Genomic DNA, 12,121 nt, shown 5'->3' on the forward strand with positions numbered 1-12,121 from the left:
CACAGTATCATGATCTACCTTAGAAATCTGGCTAGACCAGAGCATGCACACTGGTACAGATAGGAACTGGAAACACAGGGAATCAATAACAGATAAACCCCTTGAGACCAATAATGAGAGTAGCAATACCAGGAGGGGAAGGGGAAGGTTGGGGAGAAAGGGGGAACTGATCCCAATGATCTACATATACTACCCTCCCTGGGGAACGGACAACAGAAAAGTGGGTGAAGGGAGATATTGGACAGTGTAAGACATGAAAAAATAATAATTTATAAATTATCAAGGGTTTGTGAGGGAGGTAGGGTGGGGGAGGGAGGAAAAAAATGAGGAGCTGATACCAAGGACTCAAGTAGAAAGAAAATGTTTTGAGAATGATGATGACAACAAATGTATAAATGTGTTTGACACAATGGATGGATGTATGGATTGTGATAAGAGCTGTAAGAGTCCCCAATAAAATGATAAAAAATAAAAATAAATAAAAGGACTTAAAAACAAACTAACCATCTCATGACTACTGCATTAATTCTGCTTCCCAGCAGCCCTATCAGCAAGTGTAACTGCTCCTTAGGAATTTCTGAGACTGTAAGTCGTCCCGGTTTTCTCCTGAAGAGCAATTGGTGGGTTTGAACTGACAACCTTGAGGTTATCAGTGCAACACTTACTAAAAGTCACTAAAATGAAATTAGTCAATTTGCAGTTTAAAACAACTTTTCATTTGGAAGAAACAATGAGATCTGAACCTGGAAGGGTGGAGAGAAAATTGCAGAGAGAAGAAAAGCAAAAGGTCCGTGTAAATCTAGGAACTGGACAATCAAGCCTCAATAGTTGAGAGGTGACTGAGAGAATAACAAGTTTATTTTGAAGGCTCAACAGAAGTCCTTCCCTGTCAGAAATCTGGAATGCACTCATGGTAGGCAAGTCACTTGTCACATTCATTTGCTTGTGACTAAAAGTTTCACTTGTTTGCTTCTAATAACAGAAGAGAGAGACATTTTAACCTGAGGAAATATATTTTTTCAAATTATCTTTAATATTTAAATATGTAGAAGTAATGTTTATAGCTAAGTTATTAAATATCCACACTTCTTTTTCATGCATCTTGAATGATTGAAATGCAAAATATGCACTAATTACATCTCAAACAAACTGACCACATATTATGCCTATTTTCTCCACAAAATAGAAGAACTAAGCAATGAAAAGATCTTGTTTTCCATTTCTTGGCAAGTTTTTTTCAGAGGAATGAGGCAAAGACTTTTCTCACAATGGCCTGATTTTTCCCCTTCTTTCTTTCTCAAACACCCCCTTGACCTTCTGCCACTTCCAGATTTTAAAAAATAATAGAGAAAGGGAACAAATAACTCTGTGGAAGAATTTCTTGGGACATTAGTTGACGAGTATTTTAGTAAGTATGTAATAGTTAAACCAAATATAAGGGGATGTCTACTAAGCTGGGTTTGAAATAGGAATTGCCAGATCCTAACATTCAAGGGGCTTGCTGTGAGAATCCAAGGGAGACAGCAGGTATAAAAATGATTTAAACCATCCAGCATTCTATGGTACAAACATCATGTATAATCTTGCTTTTAACCTGAGAGCTGTCCGGGATTCCTTATTTCACAGGAACATGCATAGAAGCCATGCATGATCACAGCACTACTTGTTCTGTCTTTGGGTTCTTCTCGGAAGAAGAAAGAAAGAAAAGAAAAGACAGAAAGGTGGGACTGTATCAGGGACATGAAGCAGGGAGGCAGTGGTGCTGTAGTAAAGGGGAAGAAAAACATGGAAAAAAGATGCCAGGCATTGTACATTGAGTACTAATTGTGCTGTCATAGAATAGACCCCAAACGACATGGGTAAACATGAGATCAGACTTGACATTTTTGAAAAACAGCACTATGAACAAGGTTTTTAAAATGGGGCAAAAAGAGAGCAAAAGGCAAGCCGAGGCTCTAGAGGTGATTTTTGCCCATTTCTTCATTTCTTCATACCTGTGAGTTTCCAAGGCTACCCCAGCTTGTGAAAGAAACCAGAAAAACAGAATCCCCTGCTGTCCCGTCGAATTCTGATTCTTTACAGACGCAGATTGCCACATATTTTTCCTACGGAATGGCTAGCAGGTTCAAACTGTCAACCTTTTGGTTAACAGTCAAGTACTTAACCACGATACTACTAGGGCTCCTTCTGTGGAGGAAACTACATTAAATAAAATCTTACTCAAAAGTCCTAGAAAATGGATAAACCTTGATTTTTCCTTGTCTGTTAAATAAGGGAAATTAAGTGGTCTTAATTTATCTGGCAACTCAAATATAAGCTCCGTATACCTAGGGAAGCACACTGTACTTGGCAGACAGTCTGTGAGAAAGAGATAGACCTGCAGTGCGCTGGTCGACACAGTGGCTGCAGTGATGGGCTCGGACACAACAATTGGGAGGATGATCTAGGACCACACAGTATTTTGTTCCACTTTACACAGGGTTGCTATGAGTCAGGAACAACTCAATGGCACCTAACAACAACAACAACAACAACAACATGGCTGGTACTCATTCCATCATTTCCTCCAGGTACTTGCTACTCTTCATCAGAGTTCTTAAGTTCCTGATTAAGATTATTTTGCTTATCCTTTTGTACATGGATAAGTTGAAAGTATTCAACTTGTGCCTGTCATTCTACCTTCTTGGGTACACTGCCACCATTAATTTTTCTCTGAAATTCATGTCTTCCTAGAAAGTTAACTGGAATTACATAATGGAGTAGTTCCATTATTATTATTACAAATTTGCTTATGGGGAAACTGAGGTAGAGTTTATATTTAAGTAGCATGACCAGAGTTAAACAGCTTGTTACCATTACCAAGAACTTGAACCCTAGACAGTCTGGCTGGGTGGACCAGGTAGTTTTTCATCCTATTGTATATAAGTTTGCTTGGAGCCTGAACCAATTGGTGCAGTGCTTACTTATTGGGCTGCTAACTACAAGGTCAGCCGTTTGAAACCACCAGCCACACCAAGGGAGAAACTGGGGCTTTCTAGACCCAGAGAGAGTTACAGTCTTGGAAATTCACAGGGGCAGCTCTACCTTGTCCTTTATGGTCACTAGAAATCAGCATTATCTCAATGGAAGTCAGTTTGGTTTTCGGTTTAATAACAACTGTCTGGTCCCAGAATTTACATAGTCAACCACTATACTGTGGCTATGTCTGGGACAGGGATAGTATCCCTTGTTCTTGTTCCACAAATAGATATTGTGCAAAAGCTAATGTATTTTAGAAAGGAATCAATCTGTTACATTTTGGAGTAAAAACTACTTTAGCATATGCAAATGAAATACTGCAATAAAAATTGACTCTCTTAATGATTTACAAATATTACACTGAAAATATATCTAAGACATATTGTTAAGTGTGAAAGTCAAAGTTGCAAAGAAGAACACAGAACAGCCATTCAAAAAAAAAGAACAGCAATTTCTAAAGTCATAAAATATATGTGTATATTTTATAGTGTATACATGAAAAAAATTGCAAGCCAAGCTATGTTGAGCCCCCTCCCCAGTAGAATGTAATACAGAGGACAGCACTGAAGATTTGGCCCAGGGAGCATGGCAGGTCTGTCCAAACCACACAGGTGCAAACTAAGAGGGAAAGAGAGAGACAGAGAGACAGAGAACCTCATCATGGCCCACCAAGCCCTGGGGAAAACATCCCTGCTTGGTGCAGCCTATGCAGAGAGAGGCCCATAGGGCCAGCCAAACCATGTGACATTTCCTCACTGACCCATAGAGCTAGGGAGATAGCACTAGAGATGCTGTACAGAAAGTCTGCCCGCTGCCCCACTCACAGTGGAGTGAAACTCAAAGGGAGTGCAAAAGGGCAGCAAGGTGAGCAAAGTAACAAAGTCCCCCAAGGAATCCTGAAAATAAACTCTGATTTGGGGGAGAGGGCTTGACACCTGATCAGATCCAATTGGAAAACACTCATAAGGGTCAGCAGACAAACTTGGAACTATCTATCAGGTTTTTGTTTTTTGGGTTTTTTTCACCCTATGTCTATTTATATAAGATAGGTAGGACAAACAATCCCAAGGATAAAACAACAGGACCAGCAGTCCCTGGGGGACAAGGGAGAGGAAGGGGTGAGGAGGGAGAGAAAAGCCAACATACTCAGGGATAAGGGAACAACAAGAGATCTAAAACCAGGTAAAGAGGTGTTGAAAAGGGAATAAGGATATATATTAAAACCTAAATTCACGACCATCGACTCAATTCTGACTCTTAGTAACCATATAGGATGGAGAAGAACTACCCTCGGGGGTTCTGAGACTATAACTGCTTCGTGGAGTAGAAAGCCACCAACCGTTGCTTCGTAAGCAGAATCCTTGCTTCCTACTTCAGCAGAAACTATTTAAAACACAAGCTGACACATGTAAAATATTCTGCATTCCCCGTATTTTGGTATTTGGTATTTTGGACCCCAGAAATATCATCATTATCTCTTTCACTTAAAGCCACCAAAAAACGGAGGCATTATTACAGTCCAGAGAAGGCTGGAGAGACATGACAAGTGCAATATGGTACCTTGAATTGGATCCTGGAGCAGAAAGAGGGCAGCAACAGAAAAACTGTTGAAACCTGAACAAAGTCTGGAATTTAGGTAATAGCAATACACTGCTTACTGATGTTGGTTTCTTAGTTCTGATAAACACACGATGGTAATTAGTGCTGCTGGGTAAGTGCTGGACAGCTAAGCTCAAGGTTGGTGGTTCAAACCCACCAGCAGCTTCTTGGGAGAATGATAATGTTGTTGAGATTTACAGCCTGGGAACCCCTATATAGGGTTGCTGTAAATCGACATGGGCTCAATGGCAGTGGAGTTGGTTTCATCTTGATCTGCTCCTGCTAAGATTCATGGCCTTGGAAACCCCACATGGGGTTGCTCTGACTCAGACTTGACTCGATGCCAGTGGCCTTTTATATTTTTTATTTTTAGAGTATCATATGTTAATGTTGGGGGAAGCTAGAAGGAGGTGGTATGCAGACACTCTCTTATCTTTTCAACTCTCCTATAATTCTGGATTTATTCCTAAGTACAAAATTTTAAAAATAGTCATTTGCTTTATCCCTCTAAAAATAGTAATACGCAATATATAATAGTGACTTAAATAGTTTTGTTCGGTACTTACCTGGAAGATTGTTGTCTCCGACATTTAGGGATACAAATATAGTAACAAAGCAGTCCAGAAATAATAAAAAATACTCCAGCAGCGATCAATCCAATCAAAAGGCCGAAAGCATCCACTTTTTCTCCGTGATCCTCTTAAAAGAAATTATTAAAATAACATTAATTATAACAACTGAACAGCACCACATGAGATTTCAATACATTTAACACTGGGTCAAAACAGCTTAGGATGTAAGCATGTTATAATTAATGCTTGTTTTTTTTAAAAACTCTTTGTGCTAGAGAAACTATCTGAGGGATTTTAAAACAACACTTCCAAAAGTTCTTAGTTATGGTACTTAATTCTTTAATTTAGTTTATATAGGTCATATTAAATGAATACTATCCAACACTCAGTGGGATTGTTATTTATTTATTGTTTGCCTGGACACATTTGATATTATTCAGATAAACCTGTTAGCAACTCTGGTGTAACTATATAATATAGTCTCCCATCTAGCTGGGACCCTACCTAAGGGGTATAAAAGAATAGTTGGGGAAAAATCTTATTAAAAGCAGCCAAAAATGATCAATACACAGCAAGGGGAGAAAGCAACCAAGTCCCCAAGGAGTCCCAAAAATACACTTCTGAATTGGGGTGTTGGGCCGGGAGGGGGAGCAGGGCTTGGCATCTCTTTAGAACCAATCAGAAAACATGCATAAGGGTCAGCAGACAGACCTGGAACTATTTATAGGTTTTTGGTTTTTTCCCCCCATATCTATCTATATAAAATAGACAGAATTGTTTACAATTCCATGGAGAAAACAATCGGACCAATGGTTCTGGGGGAGACATGAGAGAAGGAGAGGTGGCGGAAAGGGAGGGGGAAGCTAACAAACCCAGGGACAAGGGAACAACAAGATATCTAAAATCAATGGCAAGGCGGGCATAGAATGCTTGGTGGGGTTTGATCAAGTGCAATGTAGCTGAGAGGAATTAAGAAGAGCTGAATGAAGGTCGAATATAATAGTGGGACAGGAAGAAAGGAAAAGGAAATAGAGGAAGGAACTAAGAGACAAAATATCATTTTAGTGGTATAAATATAGGCATGTATATATGTAAATACATAAATATATAATAATTGGGATATAGGTCTATGTACATATATTTATATGTTAAATATTAAGGTAGCCAAAAGATATTGGGCCTCTTCTCAAGTCCTCCCTCAATGCAAGAACTCTTTGTTCTAATAACCTGGCATTCTGTGATGCTCACCTTCTCAGCATGATTGCTGAAGACAAAATGCGTGCATAAGCAAATGTTTGGCTATTACAAGATATAGTGTCTAGGGTCTTAAAGGTTTGAAGTTAAACAAGTGGCCATCTAGCATGGAAGCAACAAAACCCACATGGGAGAAGCACACCAGCCCTGTGTGATCATGAGGTGTCTATGGGATCAAGTATCAGATATCAGAAGACCCAAAACAAACAATCATATCAATGCGAATGAGAGGGGTCGGAGTGGAGACCCAAAGCCCATCTGTAGACAGTTATCCCCTCACAAAAGTGTCACAAGGAAGGGACGAGTCAGCCAGGGTGCAGTATAGCACTGATGAAACACAACATTTCTCTAGTTCTTTGCTTCCTCCCCCTACTATCATGACCGCAGTGCAAATATGGCTAGACCAGAGCGTGTCCATGGGTACAGATAAGAGCTCTCGACACTCGGGGTCCAGGACAGAAACCCCCCTCGGGTGCAGTAATGGGAGTAGAGGTACCATGAGGGTAGCGGGAAGGTGTAGGGAGAAAGGGGAACTGATCGCATAGATCCATGTATAACACTCCTCCCTTAGGAGGACAAACAACAGGAACATGGGTGAAGGGAGACAGCAGATGGTGTAAGATATGGAAATAAAAATGTATAATTTATCAAGGGCTCATGAGGGTGGGAGGGTGGGGAAGGATGGGGGGAAAAGAGGAGCTGATACCAAGGGCTCAAGTTGAAAGAAAGTGTTTTGAAAATGATGATGGCAACATATGAACAAATGTGCTTATACAATTGATGTATGGATTGTTGTAAGAGCTGTTAGAGCACCCAATAAAATGCTTTTTATAAACGAAAAGAGAGAGAATAACACAGATGATGAAGATGACCAGAGGGGGAAAAGAGATCAATACAGATAAGATAAAGGATAGTCCTTCTCTAGAAGTTTCTTAATTCTATCCAGCTCTCTGAAACACCTTATTCACTTATAATGGTAAAAACGGGAAACAAAGAGTGAAAAAAAAAATACTTTAGTGCTTGACACTAATGGAATCAGCAATTTTATTCTGTGCAAGTCTTGACTTAGCTGAGTTGTTATAACAGCTTTCAACCAATTATCTCATTTCCCAGTACCTCACCAAACTTGATTTTCAGTGTGTGAATAGATGAATGCAGCTTTCTCTTAGATGGCCCAGTGCATAATTAAGAAGTCCTCCTGGGATTCACAAGGTAGGTATGTTGAGCAACGACCAAACTCAAACAAGCAGATGAAAATGTAAACCAACAGAGGGCGAGAAAAAACATTACATTGGGTAAATCCGTGTCTTACCAGATTTTGGTGATGGTCCTTGAATGGTATACTCCTGCCAAAACTTCATCTGTGAAAAAAGGTGACATTATTCCCAAGTCTATTTAATTTCTTCATTATTATTTCATTTGATCTCACTGACCAAAACTCTTGGCATGTGCCAGGAGTAGGATCTTCATTTACTCAAGCTGAAGGGTGCGACTTATTCTAATTACAGCACTCCCACCCACTGATGTCTTTGCCAGTCCCAACTCTCTGTTATTAGATCTTACCCTTCTCCCCTCAAGGAGCCTTCATGGTGCAATGGGTAAAGCACTCAGCTGTCAACCAAAAGGTTAGGGCTTAGAAACCTCCGGAAACTCTGTGGGAGTAAGATGTACCAAGGTGCTTCAGTGACGGTCACGGCTTTGGAAACCTCAGGGGGCAGTTCTCCTCTGTCCTCCAGGGTGGCTGGGAGCCAGAGGGATTGGCTGCACAGCAGGGGGTTATTTTCCTTCACCTGCCCAGAGCTCCCACGCAGGCATCAGTTTTGCCTCCAGGTAACTTTTTCCCTAAACAACAAGCTAGATTATACTATTTATAAAGAGTTAGACTTGTCCTGAGAATAACCCACTTGGAGGAATGGGAAATACTGCATTCGAGAGGGTTGGTGAAAGCACCAAAGATGTAAGTTGAGACTCTGGGCCCACTCTTGTGCTTCCCAAGTTTTTTTTATAATAGGTTAACCCTCAGTTTGCCAGATTTAATTGAAAGTCATTTATTATTTGGGAAAACGTTCCTGAGGTAGCTCTAAATTCAGTGTGACTTGAGAGAGAAAAAGATGACTTTAAGGAATCGTAATAAAATTAGATCATGGATTTTGGGGAAAACAGAATAAAATCTCAAGCATCCCAATTACAAAGTTTGCTGTTTCCCCTCTTTAAGAACCCACTGTCATCAACTCAATTACAACTCACAGTAGCCCTATAAGGGTTTCCAGGGCTTTTAGAAATCTTTACAGGAGAGAATAGCTTTGTCTTTCTCTCTCAGAGTGGCTGCTGGGTTTGAACTGCTGACCTTGCAAGTTAGTAATCTAACATTCAAACAATGCCTCCAGGGCTCCTGGATATGGCAAACATTTGAATGCGATTTTCTATGGAAGGATGAAGAATTAGATTCCATAATATAGGTACCTAGAGAGGGCTTAGTGACCAAAGAATAAAATGGGACTTTTAAGGAAGAGGAAAAAGAGCTGGAGGATACTTATTGTACAAAGTAAAATTTGGGGTTAATTAACATTTTTCAAGAATATATTGGGCACAGCTGGCTTTTTTTTAAACAACAGAATAAACAAATATGATTCAATTACACTTTAAGTGAATTACTAAAGGGTAAGTTACTGAAAGTCAAGGGCTCTGTATTTGGATTCTCACTGTCTGGAAGAGTGCCTTACACGTAGGAGGTTGTCAATAAATACTTGCAGTACAAATAAATACTTTTTTTTTAAGTTAAGGCCATTTCTACCTCCGGATACATTTTATGATTTTTCCAAGAGGAGTAATATTCTAAGTCTTGAATAAATGAAACTTAAACTTGCCTTGGGAGTTTCTGGGTGCCACCCAGTTAAGTGTTCGACTACTAACTGTGGTAGTTACATAATCTGGTGTCAATTTGAGAGGATTATGGTTGGAGGGGTTGAGTCTGGCCTGTCAATCAAGATACAACCAATGAGGCCTCTGTGTGGGCATGGCCTTCTCCTGAGAATTTTGGGAACTCCTATTTTTCCTTCTTGGAGGCGGGAGACACTTTTCTCTCTGCTCACTCCCTGGGATACCGTTTACTGACAAGACACATGGAACTGCGCTAGTGCCCTGAGCTGGAGAAGTCACATGGAGACCTCTGTCAGCGCTGAGATGCTGCATTCGGCATCATTGCATGTGTTTCGTGAGTCTGAAGAGGGCTTTATAGATTGGTATCGGACATATGGGATAATATTGGACGTATGGACTGAATCTGGACTGGGATGGGATGTTTTCTCAATATTCAATTGCTCTTGTATGTAAAGCTCTTTCTTATACACATATGAGTGTCTATGAACTTGTATCTCTAGTCTACCCGGACTAACACACTAACTTGCAGGTGAGTGGTTTCAACCCACCCAGAGGTATCTCAGGAGAAAGGCCTGGCAATCTGTTTCCAAAGGTTGCTGCCTGGAAAGCCCTCAAGAGCAGTTCTACTCTGCACATGTACGGGGTCATTATGAGTCTGGCTCGATTAGATGGCAGCTAACAACAACAGCACTGCCTAAGTAAGAGGGCTAATACAAATATTATTTGAAGTTCAATTCGCTCTATGTTGTACACTCAGCTAATTAGATATAAAACTAGGTCTAATTAGATTAATAACTATTTTAAGAGAGTAGATAGAGATAAGCAGTAGCCAGCTCAGATTTTGTGGAAAACATAAAAGTATGGCTAAAAGTGTGACTTTAAGCACAATTTGATAATTTCCCAGCCAGTTAATATTAGCCAACAAGTTACCGTTTTATCTTCGTCCACAAAGACCTCCCTGGCCTCCTCATAATTACAGAGTTCTTCGTTGCACTCTCTCTCAAGGTTACCAGGCGTGAGGAGTTCCAAGTCAAATCTATTATAGAGGAGGCGCCGATGTATGAAAACGTTGGCTTCTTCTTTTGAAGTAAAGACTGATGAAGAAAGAAAAGATTTCAAATATCAGTGACAGAGGAAAACTATTTTAGTTATGGAAAACGTACATTGTTTTCTTTAGGTAGCTAATTAGCTCTTTCTTGTATGCTTTTAAATTTTGACCAAAAAAGCAGCAATTTCACCCAAAAGAATTTCTACCAAATATCAAATACAAATGCTGGTATCATTCCTGAGCATTTTTGAGTTGATGATAGCCCAAACGATTAGCATAAATAAAGTAGCAGGGCAGCAAAGAAAGGAAAACCATGATGAGATGGATTGACACAGCGGCTACGATGGGATCCGTCATGACAGCAATTAGGATGGTGCAGGATGGGACAGTGTTTCGCCCTGGAGTACGAAGGACTGCTGTGAGCTGGAACCGACAACAGCACCTGACAAGGTTTCTCTCCAGAGAGGCACTCAGGTGGTGCAGTGGGTTAAGCGTGGGGTCGTTAGCTGCAAGATCAGCAGTCTAAATGCACCAGTCCCTCTCAGGAAGCAAGTCTACTTGCTCCTGTCTACTCCTGTAAAGGTTTACCGTCTCGGAAACCCTCTGGTGCAATGCTACTCTCCTATAGGGTCACCAAGAGTTGGAACTGACTTGGTGGCAGCAGGATTTTTTATTATCCCCCAGCAAATTATTTTTTCCAATAAATGGCAAATTAGACACTTCTATTTCTAGACTTGATTTCCTATCATCCCGACAGAGCATAGTTAGTGGCATAATGGGATGAGTACTAGACTGAGAATTAGAAGACAGGGAGGGATTCTTAGCTTTGATTTCACTTAGCTACTTGCTATGTGTGCTGGGACAAGCCACTTTTCTCTCCAGTCGCCTTTCCCTCATTTATCAAACATGAGACTTGCACTCAATGATCATTAAGATCTCCTTATGTTCTAACATTATAACCTTTCGTATTCCAGTTTATACTGAACCTCATGAATAGAATTACAAATAAAGCTTTAAATGAATTATAAGACTAATTAAAAGACATTCAGCCCTTGCCAAGTAGTACCCACTTCCTCTTCCTGCAAACATGTGTCTACAGAGCTTTACAAGACTCCCTCTGCATGTGCTGAGAAGGTAAATGGCAAACAGGGTTAAGCCCAGGTCGACACAATACCAAAACATCCCACCATGGCAGTATTTAAAAAAGAACCCACAAATGTTCAACTCATTTTGGTGCCACCCAAACAAAGCTTAGGAGATTCTGGTTCAGATTACATTACTGAGAGACAGGAATTCCAAAGCTCTGTGAGAACTCCATCGGAAGCATAACAGAATCTAAAAGTCTGGGTGGTTTTTTTTTACTCACGAAAGATTTTATTAGAGTGGGCATTCAAAAGACAGCTTAGGACCAAGGAGAGAGCTTGGACGATTAATGTTGTGAGTGACCCCAGGCTGACATTTATTCCTAGCCTTGTGAGAACAGCCACACCATGTCCGAGATGTTTTCTTTTCTTTTCTTTTTTCCCCTTTTCTTTTATATTAACTTTATGCGTTGGGCTGCTAACTTCAAGTTCAGCAGTTCAAAACTACCAGCTGCTCCATGGGAGAAAGGCAGAGCTTTCTTTTTCGGTTTTTTAATCCTTTTATTAGGGGCTCATACAACTCTTTTTTTTTTTTTAACATTTTATTAGGGGCTCATACAACTGTTATCCCACTCCATACACACATCAATTGTGTAAAGCGCATTTGT

The 12,121-nt window shown here is 40.2% G+C and overlaps 1 protein-coding gene across 1 annotated transcript in view; it reads right to left on the reverse strand.

Moving 5' to 3' along the window:
• The window catches only part of PRRG4 (proline rich and Gla domain 4), a 25,098-nt gene that overhangs the window by 3,980 nt on the left and 8,997 nt on the right, over positions 1-12,121 (reverse strand). Inside the window, exons 3-5 of the mRNA XM_004708409.2 lie at positions 10,254-10,417; positions 7,756-7,804; positions 5,184-5,316 (exon numbers count right to left, since the gene is read on the reverse strand). Coding sequence (XP_004708466.1) covers positions 5,184-5,316; positions 7,756-7,804; positions 10,254-10,417 — 346 coding nt within the window. The remainder of the gene's footprint in view (positions 1-5,183; positions 5,317-7,755; positions 7,805-10,253; positions 10,418-12,121) is intronic.

This window comes from Echinops telfairi, unplaced genomic scaffold (assembly GCF_000313985.2).
Source record: "Echinops telfairi isolate 266 unplaced genomic scaffold, ASM31398v2 ScPeMD7_60;HRSCAF=208, whole genome shotgun sequence".
In the NCBI taxonomy this organism is placed as follows: domain Eukaryota; kingdom Metazoa; phylum Chordata; class Mammalia; order Afrosoricida; family Tenrecidae; genus Echinops; species Echinops telfairi.